The 21,749-nt window shown below is 42.6% G+C and overlaps 1 protein-coding gene across 1 annotated transcript in view; it reads right to left on the reverse strand.

Moving 5' to 3' along the window:
* Positions 1 to 1,324: 1,324 nt before the first annotated feature.
* igf1ra (insulin-like growth factor 1a receptor) overlaps positions 1,325 to 21,749 on the reverse strand; it is a 112,941-nt gene continuing 92,516 nt past the window's right edge. Inside the window, exons 9-21 of the mRNA XM_019865417.1 lie at positions 21,255 to 21,422; positions 19,788 to 19,995; positions 15,032 to 15,318; positions 14,817 to 14,959; positions 13,350 to 13,515; positions 13,170 to 13,272; positions 12,236 to 12,306; positions 11,933 to 12,162; positions 9,666 to 9,770; positions 9,427 to 9,586; positions 9,163 to 9,292; positions 6,292 to 6,426; positions 1,325 to 1,820 (exon numbers count right to left, since the gene is read on the reverse strand). Coding sequence (XP_019720976.1) covers positions 1,325 to 1,820; positions 6,292 to 6,426; positions 9,163 to 9,292; positions 9,427 to 9,586; positions 9,666 to 9,770; positions 11,933 to 12,162; positions 12,236 to 12,306; positions 13,170 to 13,272; positions 13,350 to 13,515; positions 14,817 to 14,959; positions 15,032 to 15,318; positions 19,788 to 19,995; positions 21,255 to 21,422 — 2,402 coding nt within the window. The remainder of the gene's footprint in view (positions 1,821 to 6,291; positions 6,427 to 9,162; positions 9,293 to 9,426; positions 9,587 to 9,665; positions 9,771 to 11,932; positions 12,163 to 12,235; positions 12,307 to 13,169; positions 13,273 to 13,349; positions 13,516 to 14,816; positions 14,960 to 15,031; positions 15,319 to 19,787; positions 19,996 to 21,254; positions 21,423 to 21,749) is intronic.

Here is a 21,749-nt window from a genome sequence, read left to right on the forward strand (position 1 = left end):
TTTTGTGGATAAGAAAGTAGTGGAGAGAAAAGCAAACCTGAAGGATTTCAGAGAAAAGAGAATAAATAGCAGCTTTGTCATGTATACACACACACACACACACACACACACAAACGGAAGCAAATGCATCTTCGAAATGTAAAAAAGGTGACAAACCGATGAAGTGGGTGTGTAGACCTACTTGAAAATCCGTCCAGTAAATGGTGAAAGTCCACCGTGCGATCGTCACATGCACTTTCCTGCTTCCTGTCTGCTGTGTCAAGTGCATGCTGGGAGATGACCAACAAGAGGAGGGGCTGTTCATTCATAAAGGTGCGGCATTGATTGCTGAGGTGCGGTTTGGTCACCCGCGCAATAAGTTTGCTGTCTGAAGAAGGCAACATTACTCGGCTGCAGAACAGGAGTTCAGAACATTCAGAGATTCTCCCACCCCGCGAAAAGTGATAAAAAGACAAAGAAACGATTAATCGGTCTGACAGTGTCCCCTAAATGATGCTCAAGTGGTGGTTGGGATGAGTCTGGCCGAGGCTGCGCTTCAGAATATTACGTGCAAAAAATTAAATTGTCATTTTAAAATCGCAATTGAATTCAATTTAGAATGGATTTAATAAAAAAAAAAAAAAAGTAATACAAGAGAATGGTTTGAAACATTTTATAATAATAATAATAATAATAATAATAAAACATTTGATGATCTGTTGTTTTTGAAGAAGATTAAAATGGGATTAAAAAAAATCTATTTCATTGATTAATTGACAAAATAATCAACAGAAAATCAATTATTAAAGCAACCATGAATTGCAGTGATGTGTGAAAATATTTTTTTCCCTTGGTTAAAAATTTGGCCTTTACTTTGTTATATTTTTAGTTGACCTTTAGTTGATAAATTCAATGCAACGTGAATTCTACTCTGAAGCACAGTCTCCATTTGGCAACTTAGTGTTATTATTTTCTTTTAAAGACACAACACACTTTCTTCCAGTCACACAATTTTTCTTGTCGGATATGCCAAACAAAACTTCACTGATGTGAAAAGTTACCCAAAAAAAAAATGTTTTTATAGAGAGAAATGGTATATAAATACACACTCCACAACATCCTCTCTCAGGAAAAAGTGCTTTTCTGTTGACTTTTACTGGCAGATAAAAAAAAAAAAAAAAAGTTATTTTGTCTTTTTAAGTCTTGTGATTTCCTTCTCGAAGGAGTGATGAAACAAAGACGCCGAATCTCTCTCTCTCTCCTGTCGAAGGAGTCACTTCACAGAGACGCAAGAGAGATTTGGGTTACCCTGTGTACGAGGACTTGGGGGGCGTGGGGGTCGATATTAGCAAGCCGACGATTGGGGCAGCGGTAGCGGCCGTTCGTTCTTCCTGCCGCCGTTCATGTGCGCGTAGGGCTGCAGCTCGTCAAAGTTGGGCCTGAGCAGCACCACGGGCCCGTTGGCGGCCGCCAGTCCCGCATGCTTGCTGTCCGAGGGCCCCGCGGCGGGTGAGCCGGGTCTCAGGAAAGGGCCGCCGGGCTCCGGGGCAGGGCAGGGCGGCTGCTGGGACGAGGAGGGCGGCGATGCGCCCGCGGTGCACCCCGCCGATGGGGCAGCGACCGGGGGCTGGATGGTCGTGGCGGGGGCCAGCGGAATGTTCTCCATGTTCTCCACCTGCATGTCCAGTTCCTCGGTGTCGGGCGGCTTGTTCTCCTCGCTGAAGAAGAAGCTCACTTCTCGGAAGGGCGGCTCCAGCTCCTCCTTGATGCTGCTGATGATCTCCAGGAAGGACGGACGCATTTTAGGGTTGTACTGCCAGCACATCCGCATCAGCTCAAACCTGCACACACACACCAACGAGCAGTCCAGTCAACACGCTGACCAGAATCAATACAAGGAGGATCCTCCGTTTAAGAATGGAGTTCTACTCCATTGTAAAAAATGCATCTTCCCTGGATGCCGCAATTTACAGAAGAGCTCTTCCCAAAAAATGATATCGCTAGTGTCGGGCGGGCAAAATCAGCACTTTTCGGGATACCCGCAAAATGGCATGTCTGTTCAACTATTGGCATTCCAATCATCAATTATTGACAGTGATGTATAATGATACAGCAAATGAAACTGTAGATTAGCGTACAGTATCATTTTACCAGTATCCATACGTGTGCACATCAAATAAAAACAACTTTCAAAATAAAAGCACAGTCAGAGACAGTGGGTGGGCTTGATGTGCCCCCCCCCCCCCCCCCCCCCCCCCCGACCGTACTCTACCCAGATTTGGCGTAAAGGAATAATAACTGCGCAACTAATGACCTCGTTGCTAAATGACTCCCCGCATCGTTTGCACAGCTGTCGTTGGTCCGTACGACAGCACAAATGGCTCCTTACATAACGTAAAGACTCTCTGTACTCATGTGTCATGTCTTTGTTTGTCGTAGTTGCTTGTTCGAGCAATACTCCCTCACACTACTGGAGACAATTTTTTTTGTTTGTTTTGAAACAATGAAGACGATTCTAAATTTAAAACTTGACACACTTATTCGTGTTTGTCAAGATTTGATTGTGATGAATATACAGGCACACTGAACAATTGAAGATATTCCACAAAAGGGCATGAGTGAGCAGAAGCTTGACTTGAAAATGCCAAACGTTACCAATGGTCGGCTGAACCAATCTTTACTTCTATTTCTCGCCTGCAGGTGGCAGGAGAGACTACATTTTTACCTGACGGACGTGCAGTCAGTCATTCGCCACTTCCTTTGGTACGCCTGCAAACTCAATCAGTTCATATAATGTATGGTAGTTAAGGCCCAAATAAAATGGTGGTTTGTCTCCAGCGGGCTCTCGAGAGCGATTTTTGTTGAGTTTGAACACAGCCGGGAGGGCCGCGGGAAAATTGTTTCCCCGCTGCTCCGGAGTAACTTGACAACAACCCTGCCATCTGTTGCTGCGTGTGCGTTTTAGCAAAGAATCAACACAACAGGTACATTAACCGGCCCCTCTTATCACTCAAAAGAAAGCATTCAAAACTTTGAATTTTTGCTGTAAAAATGAAGATTATTTGACAACATGGCAAATAAATAATTGGGGGGGGGGGGTTTACACCTAACTCTGTTAAGCCATTATGAACGATTCCCACCCGACTAAACACTTGTTCCTCTTAATAAATGTAATTTTAAAATATGTGAAATATAGAATAAATGCCGAGCTGCTGATTATAGGCGAGGAGGTGTCTATTTTTTATGATCTTGTTTTTTGTAAAATAAAGTTCCCCTAAAAAAAAAAAAAAAGATTTTTTTTGACCGGGCCGCCTTAGAAAGAAGAAAAACAGCAAGAAAACATGCCAGAATAGAGCAATACAACTGCAATATATGAAATTATGGTCACAAATGAAAATCCGCAATAAGCAAATGGCGAAGTAGTGAGGGAAAACCGTACAGGTACTTTGTTTTTGCACAATTCAAAAGGATCCTGATTACTTGTATACTGGGGAAAAAATGAAACATGGGATGAATTTTTAAAAACTCAAGCAATCCATCACACCTAAAAAATTGAGCTTTGAAATTAAATTTATTTAAGTAATGTAAATGTTTGATTTTAGCTCAGTTTATTGCGACATTTCCAGAAAAAAAAATTCTACTTCAAATGTGGCCATTTTATGTCTACTGTACACTTATGCTTGTGCTGCAAAAAAACAGACTACACGTGCCCCAGTGAGGTCCCTCCCCACTCGAATTCACCGTCAGCAAGCGATGACGTAATTCTCCGTCGTAAATCATTTAAATACGAGTCCTGTTTGGCAACGTCCCTGCGAGGGAGGTTGGAGACAGCAACCCCGAGCTATCTGATCCTGGAGACGACCCGGACAAGGCGGAACAGTGCGAAGCTCTCTATGCTAACAATACTGAACAATTGGGAAAAAAAAAAAAGGATTTTACCTGGAAAAGGTTATTTCGTTCTTTGCTCCCCCTACCTTCACTTGGCCGTAGGCACGCAGCTCAAAAGAGATTCGTCATATCTACCTGTGTTTTCATCTCTGAACACGTCGAGCCGACAGTTCAGAGGTTGAGGGTTTGAATCTCGGCTACGCCCTCCCTACTCCCTGCTTGACTTTTCCATGTTCTCCTCCACAGTGTAATTTGACGGCTTTGTAATGAAGTGTTGCCCCCATGAGTGAAAATATGATCTGTGCCTTTACTGTTCGCTTGTGCTTTTTTTTTTTTTTTTTAAACTCGGGCTTAACAAGGATCCACCACAAAAGCCGTGAACCCAATCCGGGATGCCACATTTCCTCAAGTAGTATCCGCTCAGAGAGTCGCGCAATGCCTCTTTGTCCCGGTCGTCATGGTAACAAAATAGCTGTGCTCGGTATTAACCCTGCATTAGAGGGGTGGGGTGACTCTTCGACTCATTTGCGCAAGATAGGACAGCCTGATTTAAGCAAGGCTAGAAAAAGAGGCTGAAAAGTGCACCGTATTCCGCGATTCTGGGGATATTTTGACGAAAGCTTGTCACAGACACTCACGGGGGGAAAATTCATAACATGTCTCCTTTCAATACTTTGTTTTTGAAAGCCGCCATTTTCCTGCCACCCCCCCCCCCCCAAGCACACCACCTCTGTAACACAATCCACACACCGCTGTAATCAGGACAACACAGTCAGGCTGCCATAGAAACTAGAAGTTTGTGTCTGCACAACATTAGCTCGTGCTTTTTTTTTTTCTCTTTCTTCTTCCGCGACTTGCTGTCTCTCTTTCTAAGGTGAGGTCAGCCATGGCGGGGGGAGGAGGAGGGAAAGCTGAGGGTGAGCAGAATGCCTTCTCGTTGAGGTCAGACACACGCATGTATGGACCTTGTCTGCTGACGCAGTGGTTCTCAAACTGGACTCCCCGGACCCCTGGGGGTCCGCAAACCAGAGCTTGGCGACCCGTAAAATAATTAGCAATAAATGATTATGTTGTGTAGTATGAGAATAACGTTGTATTTTTTTTGGTTCACCTGTTAAAATATCCCCTTCTTATCTCAATAAACCTTGATTACCTTTTTTCTTGTAGAAATATGATTTCATTATAACATTGTAATCTTTTTTTTTTTTCGCTGTGAAAACCATCCAGAACAATTCAATTCTGGGAAAATCAGTTTTTTAAAGTCCTATCACATTTCGTGGTATCAGTGGTAGTGCTGCATGATTGTAGCCAAAATTATAACAGCGATCAATTTGATCAATACTGTATTGTAATCTTGATCATTAATCCAATTATTTGTCACATTTGGGTAAAATATCTGTATTTTTACTGCACCAATTTTCAACAAACAATAAGTCAACAGTTTTCAATGCAACGAGAAACTTTAAAATAAATGGATGATAGTTTTCAAATATATGATAAATGACAATAATTAAAAGAAATTTGAATTTACTTGAGAATTCAGAATTTACCAGGGGCCGACTGAATAAATATGCTTATATCTTACTTAATGTCACTTGCCAGGAATACGAAACAAGTCCGGGCAACAATCCCTTTCACTTTATTGCTATTTAGGTCGCTTAATGAAGCCTTAACCACATGGTCGCCCCCTAGTGGTTGGCTGACCACTGGCTGTTGAAAGGCTTGAATGGAAATGTCCCTACGATCAGGTTAATATAATCATGCCGAAATTGTGGTCGTGATGAAAATTCAATTAATCGTGCAGCCCTATGGGGTAATTATGTTGAGGATAATAAGGGGATCCTTGGCCAAATTTCTCCCCTTGACCCAAAAACTTTGAGAACTCCTCCTCCAGCCAGCAAGTGAAGAATGAATGAATGAGCTCACACATTGGCGAACAGACAGGAATGATTGGCATGGACATTGGAGTGGAGGGGTGGCTGGGGTTGCATTCTCTGGCCCCCGGCCGGGTCGGCACCACGTCATCAACAGGACGCTTTTAAGCTGTGACGCCAACCCCGGGCCTCGTCGTGACGCGCGCACACCACATGATAGCTTCACAATGAACCACAACTTGAAATAGGTCAAATATAAACAGATATCAAGGGTGGATGATTCATCACACACTTACGTTGCTAAAATGATTTCCAAACAGGGGTGTGAGCACCCATTGAACAGTTGTAGAATTGTTGTGACTATTTCGTCAGTAATCATTTGCATGAATGAACATGAGTTTGCAAAAAACATGTTTTTTTTAGTTTTTTTTTTTTTTTTTTTTAAGAGGGGTGAGCCAATTCTGTGTGGTTTAAAAAGCTTGGGAAAGGCTGCATTAACCTGTAAGAAAAAAAACATAATGATGGTGGGGGGGGGGGGCGCAAGACTCACAGCATGTCAGGACAGTTGTCAGGCTTGTCCAGGAGTCCTCCCTCCATGACGAAGCGCAGCACTTGCTCGTTGGACATGCCCTGGTAGGGCTGCTCGGCCAAGGTGGCGATCTCCCACAGCACCACGCCAAACGACCTGTTTGCAAGACAAATGATTTCCTCACACATGTGATGTGATGGATGGACGTGGACTTTTTAAGACCCATCTGGTTTGCTACATCAACGGGTTAACAAAGTCAACTAAACTGAACTGAATGTCATCACTCAGTCGTCTGACTAGAATCAGGGATACTCTCGCACACCATTTTAAATGGGCAAATCTTTAACATAATCATTCAATTTTAATGCAAAAAAAAACAACTTCCGGTCAGGATTCGTTGCGATGAAATCCTGAATCAAAGGATTCTGCAATTCACACAAAATGGCTGATTTGAAGCAAAGTGTGATGCCATGCTCTGCCCAAATTCGATATGGATATACAAGGACACTTTTCGAGATAAATATATTTTTTGCACTGATTCACAATCTGCCCATGATGTTTCTCTAGTACACAGGTGTCAAACGCAAGGCCCGGGGGCCAGATCTGGCCTGCCACATCATTTTATGTGGCCAGCAAAAGCAGCTCAAACATGTCAACTTCCATGATCCTTTCTTAAATCTCGACCAAAATTATTAATTCTCAAATGTAATAAATAAGAGATATATTGTAAACATTTTCTTGTGACCAAACCCCTCATGATCGTCATTTACACAATAGTTGAATCAATAGTTATTCTTGACTTCTTTCTATGGTTTGAGTCTCTCCAAGTGAAACGGCAACTAAAATGTGGCCCACGCCAAACATGAGTTTGACACCCCTGCTCTATTACATTCGATTTTCATAATAATAATATAACATATCATACAGAAATATCTGTTGTCGAATTTATGAATTAAGAGATAGGTTCAAAAATAGGTGGAGTTTTTTTCTGAAGCATAGCTACAAATTACAACGCATGGTAAAATCCGTATTCTGCAAGCACTTTTTGGGTCAAATTCCTGATTAAAATTTGCTTTTGACCAGTGTAATTAGTCAGATTAATGATAATATTTGGTGTGTGGGGCCCTAATAATAATGAGGATATGAAAAAAAATATGCAGGTGCTGTGAACAACCTTCAGCAAATGACTATTTATAAACGGGCAGATGTATTCAGATGAAGTCAGAGTGACAGCTGGCAAGATTGCGAATAATGTTGGCTTGACCATCGGAGGTCAGGAGTTTGCACAGTAAACGTCACCTCACTTTGCTAGCCAGCCTCCCTCACTGATGGAGAAATTCTTACCGTGACTGACAGCGACCGCAATATTTGCTCGTCCTTGCAAGTCGCGCTTTTACCAACAAGCACAACCGAGTACACACAGGCTTGAGCTAACAGAGACGCTCACACGAAAACAGTCCACCACTTGGGAGGTGGGTAGGGGGGGTGGGTCGTGGGAGGGGAGTGTCACGCCAAACTTTATGCGCTGTCCGACATCAAACCAGGGGGATGCGTTTTCGCAATGTGCAAGGGGAGTCTGCCCTGGCGCGGCAACCCGCTCATTTGGGGAAACATCTGGAGGCGTTTAAGGCCATTCTTAAGGACTGACACATGGGACATTTGGAGTTGGGGAAAAAAAAAATGCAAACACTTTTTGTTCCCCGCAATCATGCTGCTGTTCATAGAAAGATACTAAATTGGAGCAGTACAAGCCTGAGGATGAGAAAAAAACCAAAAGAAAGCCATTCTGTTGGCTAATAACTGATACTTTAGTCTGAACCTGGAGTTCAGATTCATGTAATTGAACACTCACCAATTTTTGCATATGTGTGTATCCTGGTAAAAATATTCGTATTTTAGGGGTCCCTAATATGACCTGCCCCCACCCTACACAAATACTCAATCAGTAGCGCTATCTGGAAAGTTTGCACACAAAAAAAGAAGTCCCAAACAACAGTAGATTAGCCAAAGAAACAAGCCCATCCTGTGTGCTTTCACTTTTTTTTTGTATTTGCAGCTTCCAAAATGTGCACAAATGGCACCGTTATTACTTTTCATTTTCTGTGTGTAAAATTTGCACAGTTGCGCATAACTGAAACACTGGGGCAAACTCGTTGGCGGTCCTGTAATATTTCTTGCAATAATTTAGCCATTTTTATATATTAACAAAAAGATGGAGAACAATTGATGAACAATTTTGTTAATTAGGTACTTATTTTAAGTAACAAAATAAAACTTCAAACCTTCACTCATTCAGTGTTATACTAACATTCCATGACAAATAAGGTGCTTTTCTGGAATAACAAGTTCACAGTCAGTGTGAGGTTGCAGTGGTGTGCCCGCGATGAGTGCGAGTGCATAGATTACTATATTTTCCGCACTTATAAGGCGCTTCGGCGTATAAGGCACACCTTCAATGAATGGCCGATTTGAAAACTGTTTTATATATTGGGCGCACCGCATTATAAGGTGCATAGAATAAAAGCTACAATGGTGGCTGCTGTTGCGTTATGCATTCACTAGATAGAGCTGCATTAAATAGAATACAATACAGTTTAATTTATATAACGCTTTTGCAACGGCTGCAGCTGTAACAAAGGCATTAAATAGAATACAATACAATACAGTTTAATTTATATAGCGCTTTTTCAACGGCTGCAGCTGGAACAAAGCGCTTTACAGAACATTTAAAACACTACGTCCACAAAATCAGAATATTGTTCCATATACAGTGTAAGGTACATCGGATTATGCGGTGCACTCTCGGCTTTTGAGAAAATTGAATGCTTTCTGACATGTCATGACAACAAATACAGTATGACCAAAAGTGATTTGGGGGAAAATTGCTCTTACCAGACATCTGACATGGTCGTAAACACGCCGTCTTTCAGCGACTCGGGTGACATCCAGCGGACGGGCAGCAGGCCCTTTCCTCCTTTTCGATAGTAATCTGTCTCGTAAATATCTCTGGTCATTCCGAAATCTGCAGGAAATAGGAGGAGGCAGGTTAGGGATGACACACATCCATTCAGCACTGCTAAAGGCACTCACTGAAGTTCTAGTATTTATTTTGAAAGGACATCTAAATCACGCAGAGCCCTGAAGCTTCTCACTCACCTCCAATCTTCACCGTAAAGTCTTCAGCCACCATACAGTTTCTGGCCGCTAGGTCTCTGTGTACAAATTTGTTGGCGTTTAGATATGCCATGCCGTCGGCGATCTCCCCCGCCATCTGGATCATCTTCTTGAGCGGGGGCAAGACCTGGACGTTGGTGTTCTGCAGGAGAGAACAACAGGTGAAATGACCTTTTCATGCCAGAACTATAAAAAACACCACATAGAAAAAGAACAATTACTTCTTTTCGAAGAGAACGCAGGTGGCTTTTGAGATCACCGCTGGTCATCAGCTCCATAATCACCAAGGTGGGTTGTCCCTGGGAGACCACGCCCAGAAGCCTCACCTGCACCAATCAGGACGTAGCAACACACGTCAAGGATCGAGCACGATAACGTCATCGATCAGAACCGGCTGGTTCCGATGCGCAGAACTGCCATGGTTTAAAGGGCAGTCAAGTTGGAGTACAATACCACAACATCCAGAAATAAGGAACAATATTAGCTAATGCTAGCAGTTTATTTTGGTTGTGTATCCTTGGATGTTACAATGAACCCTGGCTGAGCAGGTATTTCTATTAGTACCTGCGTTTGTCACTGGAAAAAGGTCAATCGTGAGTCATGTGGGAAATGTCGTGAGAAAAGGATTGCCCAAGTGGTAGCGAAGGTGCTTTCCAAAACTAAGCTAACCTAAGAATTACAGTTCGGGGTTTGTATAGCTAGCACCCTAGTTGGCAGCCGTCTTCAACAGCTCTGCTGTTTTTTGTTGTATTTCGTGTGGACCCATTGTGGACCATTTCCAGCGTTTTGGCCATGATGTTCGTTGAAGGAAAATGGACGCTACGGCAGCTTAAGTTTACTTTTCAAACTTAGCTTGTAACAGACGTGTGTGATGTTATGCACACTGTGATCATGACGTTTGCGATGCCCGGCTAGCGTCTCCTCCGGCTAGTAAAGTAAAGCGAGAGAAGACTAATCAGGACAGGAGATTTGAACCGAGAATGTGAGGTTACTCGCCAACCTATGAGCTAACCGCTGTTAGAAAACACCCGTTATTAGTTTACATTTAACCGTTAGCCAACACGACTGTTTCTTGTGGGGTTTTTTTGCATGTCAGCACCCTCATACAGTTCAGTGGAGACTCGTGTCCCTCTCTCTTGCATTTACTTTCAACGTCACACAATATGAACACCGTCAAAACAAGAGAGAATCTAACTGGACCTCCTGAACGCCAGTGTGAAGGGAGCATATCGCTCTTTTTTTTTTATCGCTCGTCCGGGGAATCTGAACTTCATAACAGACAAGACCATCAAAAGGTTGATAGCGGAACCGCAGGCGGCCAACACACTGTAAGCACCGTCACAGGATGATCTTAAAGACAGAGGAGGCGCTGCAGGATCTTGATTTTATGATCATTTTTTTTAATTACTGTGGTTTATGTTTGATCTTTATTCGTACACGGCATTTTTTTTTTAGCTGCAGTTGTTTTTTTTTTTTTTTTTTTTGTTCTCGGCATTTTTTTTTTAGCTGCAGTTGTTTTTTTTGTTTTTTTTTTTGTTTCAGCGTCTCTTGATAAAGTTGAGAGTTGGGGTTAGAGTATGCTTGAGGGGTTACGTTGTTGTATTCCAAAACATTGAAGGGTTAGGGTAAAGGCGAGGGGTATGGTGAAGATACAGTTGAATTTGACCTGAAATGTCTGATATTCTCTATTCCAGTCACAAAACACAGCTTGTGTAGAGGACAAACGAGCCACGTCAAATTCAGACCGTGACCAATAAGCTTCATCGGGTCCATTTTGGCGGCACTGTGTGGCACGTATAACTGGCAGCATGCAATAGAAGATTTGGCAATAGCTTGGGATTTATTTGCATTTAGTTTGCATTTCCGCCTCACTGTCAGAATGTCCTTGTTCAATTTTCCACTCAGATTTTCCATATGGGGTGTGTGTAGGTCTATGCGTGTGCATACTGCGATTTAGTGGCCACCGGTCCAGGATGTACAAGTGTACGGTAGAGGGTGATAAATCAGGGTTAACTTGAGGTAAGATGCGGTGAAGCCTGACTTCCTGTCTCAATCCAATCACGCCTGCTGCCAAATTAAGGATGAATGTTAATTACACGCCTCCTTCACGCGTCTTAAAAACAGTAATCCGCACACAACGGCGCTCCGATCTCCCTGTGATTTATTTCTTACAGCACAAGCATTTGAGAAGAGTTGTAAGAGAATCCTTCCGCGGAGAAAGTGCATTACAAAACGTCTTCAGTCGAGTTGACGAGACAGGGATCGCCCTGATTAAGGGTTACATCTCCGGGAGGCCGCTCCTTGCTCCAGTCTGTTAAAAACTGGAATGATCTTGACCCGCCGACCTCCTGCAACATCTTGAGACTCCGCGTTTGATGTCACATTTATTTATAGTCGCGCCGCAATGATTCATCCGCACCAACGTCAGGCGTTGTTTTTTTTTTTTTTTCGAGGAGGGTCTACGGGGGGGTGTTCCCAGGGCGCTTACCACATGGTGGCAGTTGAACTCTTTCATCACAGACGCCTCGTTCAAAAACTCGATGCGCTCCCTCATGCTGGCTGACTCGTTGACAGTCTTGATGGCCACTCGCGTCTCGGGCTCGTCCTTCACCACCCCCTTGGCGATGCCCTCGTACACCATGCCAAAGGAGCCCTGGCCCAGCTCCCGGTGCATGGTGATCTTCTCTCTCGCCACCTCCCACTCGTCTGGGACGTACACTGTCGCAACACGGCAGGAGGTCAGAGGCACGTACCTAATAAGGAAATCTTACGTGTTTGGGATGCTTCTTACTCTCTGCGGCACTGAAGTACTCCGGATTGACTGAAGCGTAAAGGACTCCGTTCCCCAGTCGGTCGCTATTCCTTTTGACGCAATGCACAACATAGTTTAAATGTGGACTGGCTCAGCAATCGATCAGAAGCAGGGCTAGACAACAGGAACATTTGGTACTAAACAAACAAAAAATGTGATTGATGATCGGGGCCTGAGAGAAGTCTTATTTAGTCTTATTAGCACTCACGTGAACCTGTCAAAAAAAAAAAAAAGCTTGCAAAAAATGAGAAAAACACACAAGCATCATTGGAGAGCTTCTTCAGGCCCCACTAATCTAAAGACGGTATTCTGATGAATGTTGCGTTTGTGGAATATGACTTAAGCATCCAATCATGGCTCAGCTTGCCAATGTCACATGACCAAACTCAGAAAAGAGGTGAGATGGGATCCGTCGTTACCTGAGCCCTGAGAAGCTGAGATGTTATTTTCAGTCAACGGCAGGTGGATTTTGCTGCTTAATTCATATTCCACAAACACAATATGAACCAGAATGTTGTGTTTAGACACGTAAGGGCAAATCGAACATATTATTGTGAAGAACATTTTGGACTTGACTTCTCCTTAAATTAAAAGAAAAAAAAAAGCAGCACAAACTGTGAAATACAAAATCAAAATGAATTTTTGTAATTAGAACGTATTAATTTTGTATTATTTGTTACATATTAAATAAATTAAAAACATAAAAATCATGACTAAAAATATATAAAAATGTACTCAATTTCTTTTAAAAATGACTCTTTAAAAAAAACAGGTGCACAGAACCAGATCAATTGGACTTTTTGAAAATAAATAAATAAATACAATAAAATAAAAACATGGCCATTGAAGGCAAACATTTTCATACCCTTTGTATACCGTAAGAGTCTATGTTGAGCCCATGAAAAATACTTGCCTCTTTTTGTTAACAAAGAAGAGGATGGTGGTGAGTCCGGCGATGAAGAGAATCACAATGATGGGAATGATGATGATCAGATACAGCGCCACGCCACTGTCTCCTGTGAGGACACGACGGGAGTGATCAGCAAGGATCGAGTACCGGCCTCCTCATGACCGTTTCACTCCGTTATATTACGTTTGGGCGGAGGCACGTAGAAGGAAACGCTTTCCGTCCAGGAGCCGTTGCCCGCCAGAGACGTGGCTCGCACGCACGCCGAGTAGTTTCCCGAGCCCAGGTTGCTGAGGCGAGCTCCACGGTGCTTGCGGTACTGCTCGCGAGATACACACTCGTGCTTCTCGGGCTGAAACGTAGAAAAGCCAAAATTTCAAATTGTCATATGTAATCCGCAAAAACAGTCATTTTTCTTGACTTCTGATTTTAAAACGAGCTATTCATCAATTTGTGTGCTGTGTATGTAATATGTGGAGGGGATTCAACATTTATATGGTTTCCCAAAACTCAAAACGGCCCTCCAAGGGAAACCGTCACTACAATGTGGCCCGCGACCAAAATGAGTTTGACACCCCTGCTCTAAGGGGTGTGGCCTAGTGAATGACATCAAGTGCTAGAATCGGAGTTGCTCCTTGTGAATGTTCTCATTTTACTTATAAACACACACACACACACACTGTCTTCACTCTCTCCAAATATTACATGGCGTATGTTCTATCCCAAAACCTTTGTTCACAAAATGCTGGTCTGGTACTTTGGTGACTCAGAGCGCTAAAAAGCCATCCGCAGGTTCTCAAGCATTCTGTATTCGGGTCCAGTACAATGGAAAGCCCTACCTGTGGAAATTAGAGCTGCTACTTCAGTATACGTGTCTGGATCTTGACTTAAGACTTATTTTTATACTCTTGCATTTAGTTACCCCACGTAATCCTGTTTAAAAGCCGCTTCACCTCTCTCTTGCCCCTTCCTCTCCTGCTCGGAGAAGAGGCGAGGTGGCGAGGATTGACTCTAAAGTTTTTGCAGTATGTATCTGACCACAGCGACCAATCGGGACAATATCTTGGATGGAGCACTTCGCCGGAGGCATTGCTATGGAGAATTCTGCATCGATGGACAGGGCCAGGTCCTGAAGAAGGACCACTTCCCCAAAGGCATCTACTTGCTAACGCTACAACATATTAAATGGACACTCTTGATGTTTTAGTTAACATTGTATGGCCCTATACTATGTGTTTCCCACACAACATCCATTTTAGCCTCGATTCTGGATGAGGGGATTCCCCCATCTGCGGTCCCTACGAAAGGTTTCTTCTTTTTTTTCCAAAATTATCCAAAGCTTATGTGGACCTCAGATCATGGCAATTAAATAAACAAACAAATTAACCAAGTGACAGACAAAAAAAATATATATCGGTTGGGGCACTCTTGAGTTAAGGTATTGTCTTGTGCATTTGTTCCCACAAACATTCGTCGAGGTTGGAAAAAAAAAGTAACAAAGCAGGGAGGAGAAAGTACAGGGAGCTATATTTAAATGTTGGGAGTATTCTGAAAAATAAATACTCAAGTCAAGAAAAATCTGCTTAGGTATGCTCACCAGGTATTAGGACTTTGCGAGTGCCCACCACTGACTAAATGTGACTCGCGACTCACCTCGGCACCCAAACGGTACTTGATCTCGTACATCAGGATGAGGCCGTTGGGCATGACGGGCTCGGGCCAATGGAGCAACACGCAACCTTCCGTCTTGTCGTTCCTCTCGAAGAGCACTTTCCCAGGAATGTCGTCGGCTTTGTCTTTCCCCAAAATTAGAAGTGAACGTGACCAAGACATCTAAATAAATCTCTTATATTCCTATAGGTTGCTACCTGCAGGCTTGGTCCTGGCAAAGACGAAGGCGCCAACGCTACAGTGGCCCACCTCCTCATTGCAGGCGTGGATGTCGATATGGTAGACGGTGAAGGGCCTCAAGTTGAAGATCTCTAAACCCTCCGAGGTGCTCTTGTCCTCAGAGAAGGGGTACTCCATTATCGGAGGGATCCCTTGTGTGTTGTTAACGCTCAGGCCGAGTGTGCCGTTGCCCCTGCCGGCGCCGTCGTGTGACGCGGTGCCATTTGCCAGGCCGAAAAGGTCCCGACGACGTCGCTCTTGAGGTCTGGAAAACAAGAATAAAGTCACATATTGGAGAGGGTTTTGTTATGTATGTATATTTTGGGAAAATGTTCATTTGTTTTTGAGATGAATGCTATAATATTACGAAAATAAAGTTACATATCGTTGGGGTCGGGCGCAGTTCTTTTACCTCCAAAATGAACTCTTTTCAGGAGACCCCAAAAACGGCATGCTTGTTCAACATTTCGTTGTCAAAGACAGCAAGCCATTTTCACCACTTTAGATTGAATTTGTAGAAATAACACACACGCGTGTGGACTGAGCAATAAGTATTTGCGAATAAATAAATAAAAATAAATAAATAATAACATTTGTGAGGAAATATGACATTTACCAAAATTGCAACACAGGAGATTTTATCTAGAAAATCAGAAATTTTAGTCTTCAATTCTTTTTGTCTTTCCTTTTTTAAAACATTAATTGTGTCATGATAAAACACGTCTTTCACAATCAAGTACATCGTAAATTATGACTTTAATCGGGAATGTATACAACTTTTTACCTGTCAACCTTGCCTTGTTTTGTCTCAAAAATCAAAAGCATTCCACTTTTATTTGGAGTATTCCTGATGTCCTTTTTAAATCTTCAAATATTTCCCTAATCTCTAATTTTGAATGTTATTTTCTAATTTTTAACGTTGACTCTTGTCTTTTCACGGTGGTTCTTTGACTGTTGTGGAAAATGACTGCAAGAGACAAGGCCAGAAAATCAAATTATAGCTAATCATAATTGCTTGTTTGGAGCGTTTTAGACAAAGCTTAAACATCCCGCTGGACATGCTTACATGACTCTGTGTGCGCGTGTGCGCGTGTGTGTGTGTGAGTGTGTGTGTGTGTGTGTGTGTGTGTGTGTGTGTGTGTGTGTGTGTACGCGCGCTTGTGTGCCATTTGTCCAGATGCTGCATACTACTCCCCGCGGAGCGATGCAGCCGGATGAGGTCAGACGGATCATAGCGAGGCAGACAGATTATTTGGTAGTAGGAGAGAGCGGGGGAACCCAAACACGAAGGCTATTGAATCATAATGACAAATTGGAATTGGCTGAATGGAAACGACAGCCGACTGGAGCCGGGGCTTGTAGCGCCCAGCTGCCAGAAGCTCGAGGTGGGGCTGGGCGATTCATTGGTATTTAATCCAGATTTCGATTTGGGCTTTTCGTGATCATAAAAACATCAGAATCGAATAAAAAAAGATGAATGTGCCCAACAGCGTGCGGTGTGGTGACAAGTTCCTGTGTTTTGAAAGCACCCTGAATGCACCATGTTGCTTGGTTAGCAAGCAAATGACAAATGCTAGCTTGCCCTCGCCGAATGTGCTCTAAACTTTTGAATGACGCCCCAGTTGTTTACTATAATTTACTATAAGACTGACTAAACATATAACAAAATGAATTACATATTGTATTTTTGAAGACAAGACATTTCATTTTAGCTAGTGCTCATGCTGACATTCAATGTAATATCGCACTGACAGGCTAATAAAAAAATTAGCGTCAGTGTAGTACAAAGTACCTACAGCCAGGAAATATAACAATACTCAAAGGCATACATTCTTCCAAATCTGTGAAAAACAAGTAATATTATTAATAAAGACACAAGTTTCTTTTTCACACCAGGTATTGACATTATTTATTGATTTTTCGTGCTATTATGTCACTACATTATTATTTACATTTGTTATTAATTCATTTTTGGGATGTTCTGTCGGGTTTAATTTAAAGTTTTGGTAGTTATTATTTTTCTCTGTCTAGCCCAAGCTTGAGGCTGTCATCACGGAGGGCAAACAGGTGCTGACAGCAGCACAGCTCTGAGCTAACAGTCATCTGTGAACACCGCAGGCCAGTTGGCTCCAAATGATTCGCTCAAGGGAAAAAAAGTTCTTATTTTTGACCATTTGGAAAAAAGCTAAATGAATCCCGGCAATGAGAAAATTGACGTGGTCATTACAGAATCCTCGGATAAAAAAATTCATATTATTGTTAACCTGGTCGTCTCACTCATTGACAATCCTTGGGAGAGAAAGTCTCAAGGGCCCTCGCCTGATATTGAACAGGACGTCTGCCATTTTTTTTTTTTTTTTAAAGCATTTTAGGTGAAATCAATGCATGGTTCTTTGACACACTCTTACTCTGGAATTCAACAAAATGCGCCCAATTTAGAAGCCAAAAGGGTGACGATGTTAGGAACCAGTCGGCCATCGCCCTGCCTTACGTGGCCTTTGTCAGATTTTCAATTGGGAATAGTGACATGACCGCGAGTCAAGTGCAGCAGGGTACATCTTTGAAGAGACAAGAGGACGATTGATGCCTTGGGAAAAAACAGTCTCATACACACGCAAACATTCCTTCCTGGCAGTTATAGCTGGTGTGGTACAATCCAGAGAAAGTCACTACAAATATAACAGGGCAGTGAAGTATATATTCAAATGTGTGACTGTATTTTCGTCTTGGCTGAGGGACCATGAGTCCCTTTTAATGGTGTCAGTTATGAGCGAGTCGTCAGCTGACTGCCGCTTGACCTTACTGCTAAGTGACTTACTTACGCCAGTGTCGTGACCTGACCCGCTTTAAAAAAAAAAAAAAAAAAAAAAAAAAAAAGCAACCTTTACGAAATGGAATCCTCGGAGGAAAGCTGTGACGACACCTTCCGCCCAAGAGGGAACACATTATTTGCGCCGGGCCTTAGTTGCACACAGCCAACATCTTTGTCTGTTTTTCCTACTTTGTGTTTGTCTTCTGGAGTTCACTAGACACTGCAATGGGGCTCTTTCCATATTATTTTACAATCCAGATGTACATTTCTTGGAAATGCCTCGGCCCCAGCAGGGGGAAAAAAAAAAAAGAAAATATTCGCTGCCAATGGACAGATGCATGAAGCTGAGCTGAGAGAAGAAACGCACGCTTGTCAATGACGACAATGAATCCCACTACAGTTTGGATAAATGCACCCTGAGAGTTGTTCAACTAACCAGTCAGGTTCCATTTAACTTCTTTTCAATGGTGGATAGTGGCGTTTGCTTCACAGTTCTGGGGATCAGGGTTTGAATTACACAAACAGTCCGACTGAATTGAATTCAGGATAACGTTGTAAAATATCGCAGCATCACAGTGTTAAAATATTTTAGTAAATAAAAACAGCATCCAATGAACACAATCTATTTTAGTTTTAAACAAAATCTAGAATATTTGTTGCAGAAAAAAATCGAACCATGTTAAGTTTAAATCAGCAAATCTGAACATTCTTCCATCCATCCATTCTGTTTTAATTCTTCGTAAGTCACATTGGGTTACTCATGTTGTCCTTGGTGCTTACTAGCACCCATCGGCATCATACTTATTATTATTATTATTATTATTATTATTAGTTTAGTTTATTGTTTTTAGGACTGCACATTATCCGAGCCAAAAGGCATCCATCCGTGTTTGCGGTGTCTCTTTCATCTTGCTCCCTTGCTCCTATCAGCCAAAGTGCAGTGGGCACCTATTCACAGTTTGCTATTGACAAAGTTACTAAATCAATTTTTAAAAATTTGCTGAGTCTCGAAAAATCTCAGATCCCACAAGATGGCGCTATGGCCCTGGCTAATAGGAAAGTAGTAATTAACCTCAAGGAAGGATGCTGAAGTGATACACCTCGACTAAAAGACTACCATCTTTGCATAATGGAGGAGGAGCCGACACCCCCCCCCCAAAAAAAAATTAAAATAAAAATGAACATAGAAATGTTGAGATCTGAATAGAGCAACAAGCTGCAGAATTTTCCTCCAAGAGAGCAGCTATAATGTAAGACATCCAAACAGCCAGCCAGGGTGGAAGATATGATTTCAGTTACAATAAGAAGTCATCTTTTTTTAATCATTCCTTTTTTGAAAGCCACATCGATCCAATTCCAAATAAGCATCGGGGGAGAGAGAGAGAGAAAAAAAAAAGGACGAGACTTGGATGAATGATCTTTAGCGGTGCGGCTGCCTCACTTCCAATATGGATTTCTAAAATACCTCCTGAGCGCTGATCAGATTAACCGACAAGTGCATCGAGGTTGTGATGGTTTGAAGCCATTTGCAGACATCTGGAGCGTTTGTCCACGTCGATGCGAAGAGCATGAAAGCGGAAGGCTTTGAAATGGCGCGAAACATCTGCAGCCACCAGCAAAGTTAACATAACACAGATGTCGGTAGCTGTTACGGGAGAACAAAGGCGACTAAGCGATCTTAAGAGCGAGCAGCCAAAGTAGTCCCTTCAGAATGCTTAATCACAGCTCTGTCGTCGCCTTTGTTTGTGTATCTCCCCAAATCTGCCACGTCCAAATGCACTTATGTTCCACCTGTTGTCATGGCAACAAAAAGGCAGATAAATTGCACTTTTGGAACCTGCCCGGAATGGCTCATTATCTAAAGGAAGGACCTCTCCACCCTGCACCCAGCAACCTCCCCCACCCCTCGACTGTAACTGTACCTCTGCAGAAAGATGGCATTGTGAAGAAAGTTCTCGAAGAGCTTTAAAAAGACGCGATCGTCCTTCTCCCGGTCCTTCTCCTCGGGGGTTTTGGGACAAACGCAGCATGGACCCTTCTTGGGCCCAGACAGGTCCGACTTGGTGGGCTTGGTGATCTCCTCCATATCGGCAAATCCCATCGCCGGGATCCGGATTGGGATCTTCAGATCTATTTTGGATGAGAGAAAGTAGCTTTTTTTTGTCCAATAGTTTCCTGGAAGAGTTCCATAGACAGGGCTACTAAATCTTGATACAGCGAACCTCAAGTCAAAATGTCTCTGAGGCCATTCAAGTTGGAAATCCATTGGAACTTTAGGGGAAAATATGCCTCAAAAGTCTCACTAGTTTGCGTTGGACATCAAAGGATTCATTCTGGCCAAGTTTTGCTCTTTGTGGGTTTTTATTTTATTTTTTTTTTGGTGACACTTATTCCAAAAGAAGGGCCAGCCACAATAAGGGATGTTAAAGGGGACCTAGTATTAAAAAAAAAAAAAAAGACTTTTAATTCCTTGTATGAAAATAGTAGGGTCTCTGGAGTGCCTCGCTGTGGGAAATTACACAATCAAGTGCATTTTTGGTGAGCTGAAAATTTCCAAAAATGTGACTGTGAGCTACAGTGGGGCTAATTTACATGATATTGCCTGTTAGAAAAATACACATTATGACTTTACTGAAAGACCAGATTGGGGGCGGGGGGCAGTTGCACCAACTGCCTGATTGTGCATAAATATGACTTCACCTAAGGAGAAACAGACACTTAAGCGGCAGCCATTTTGGTTGTATTCGAACTGTGTGTTTGAATGCAAGTTTTTATTAAATTCTATCTCTTGATATTCTCAAAGTGCTTGCAGTGTCTCTTGTCTGCTGAAGGAATCATATTTTCCTCTTCCTCCACCCGTGACTTGGCAACCGGGCCTTCGGATTTTTTGTTAAATCCGATCATATGATGTAAGCATTCACATTACAAAAACAAACGTGACTCCCAATGGAGCATGCATGCGCACAAAGCAAGACATCGCATGGCGCCACTGTTGACGGAAATAAATATAATCCCGCGTGTCGGGCTCTCATTTTATCATCATTTTTTATCATCTTATATCATCAGAGTGGCAAGGTGGGAGGAGGTAGAAATATTTTGCGGAATATGAGGCAACGCTCCTCAATCTCTTCATTTCAAGGAGACGTCTACCAAAGATGACATCACGTGATTGCCGCTGTGTCCACTTTCCGCTTCATTTTTCAAGTGACATTGAACTAAGGTCAAACATAAAGACGAAACTGTAACTCAAAACAACTGCAGATTCACAGACGACTGTCAGTCGTCTCCCCTGCCAAGCACTCTATTCCGCAAAATCGAGCTGTTGTGCGAACATCGCCTCTATTGGCTTGAACGGTGGCATAGAGTCACACAAGAGATTTCAAACTGACCTTTGGAGCAGTAGTTGTGCAGGTAGAGCTCCCGGTCTTCTGGCTGCTGCTGCCAGCGCACCAGGTAGTAGGTCAGGTTGCCGTTGGGGAAGAGCGGCGGCGACCACTTGACCAGCAGCTTGGTGGAGGAGTTGGCATAGGCACGGGGGTCTTTGGGCACAGTTGGCACTGCGGCGGGCGGACAAGAACGGTGATTGCCAACAATTGTTTAATTAATATTATACAGTTTATCTACTTCAATTAGAAGTATTCATTTCTAAGCATTTTGACTTGCAGTATTTTAAGTATTCACTAAGGCGACTTCACAAAATTCTACCTAACTAGTACATTGTAAACATAAATCGATATGTTTCATAAAACAATTGTATGTAAATTTTGCACACACACTGGATGGACTTCTTTAGTACTGAACTTACCAAGATACATTATTGTATAAATAAAATATACATACATATGAAAAATAAAGCCAAATGACTGACTGAAACGAAACTGTGT

Source organism: Hippocampus comes, unplaced genomic scaffold (assembly GCF_001891065.2).
Source record: "Hippocampus comes isolate QL1 unplaced genomic scaffold, H_comes_QL1_v1.1 scaffold42, whole genome shotgun sequence".
NCBI classification, from domain to species: Eukaryota; Metazoa; Chordata; class Actinopteri; order Syngnathiformes; family Syngnathidae; genus Hippocampus; species Hippocampus comes.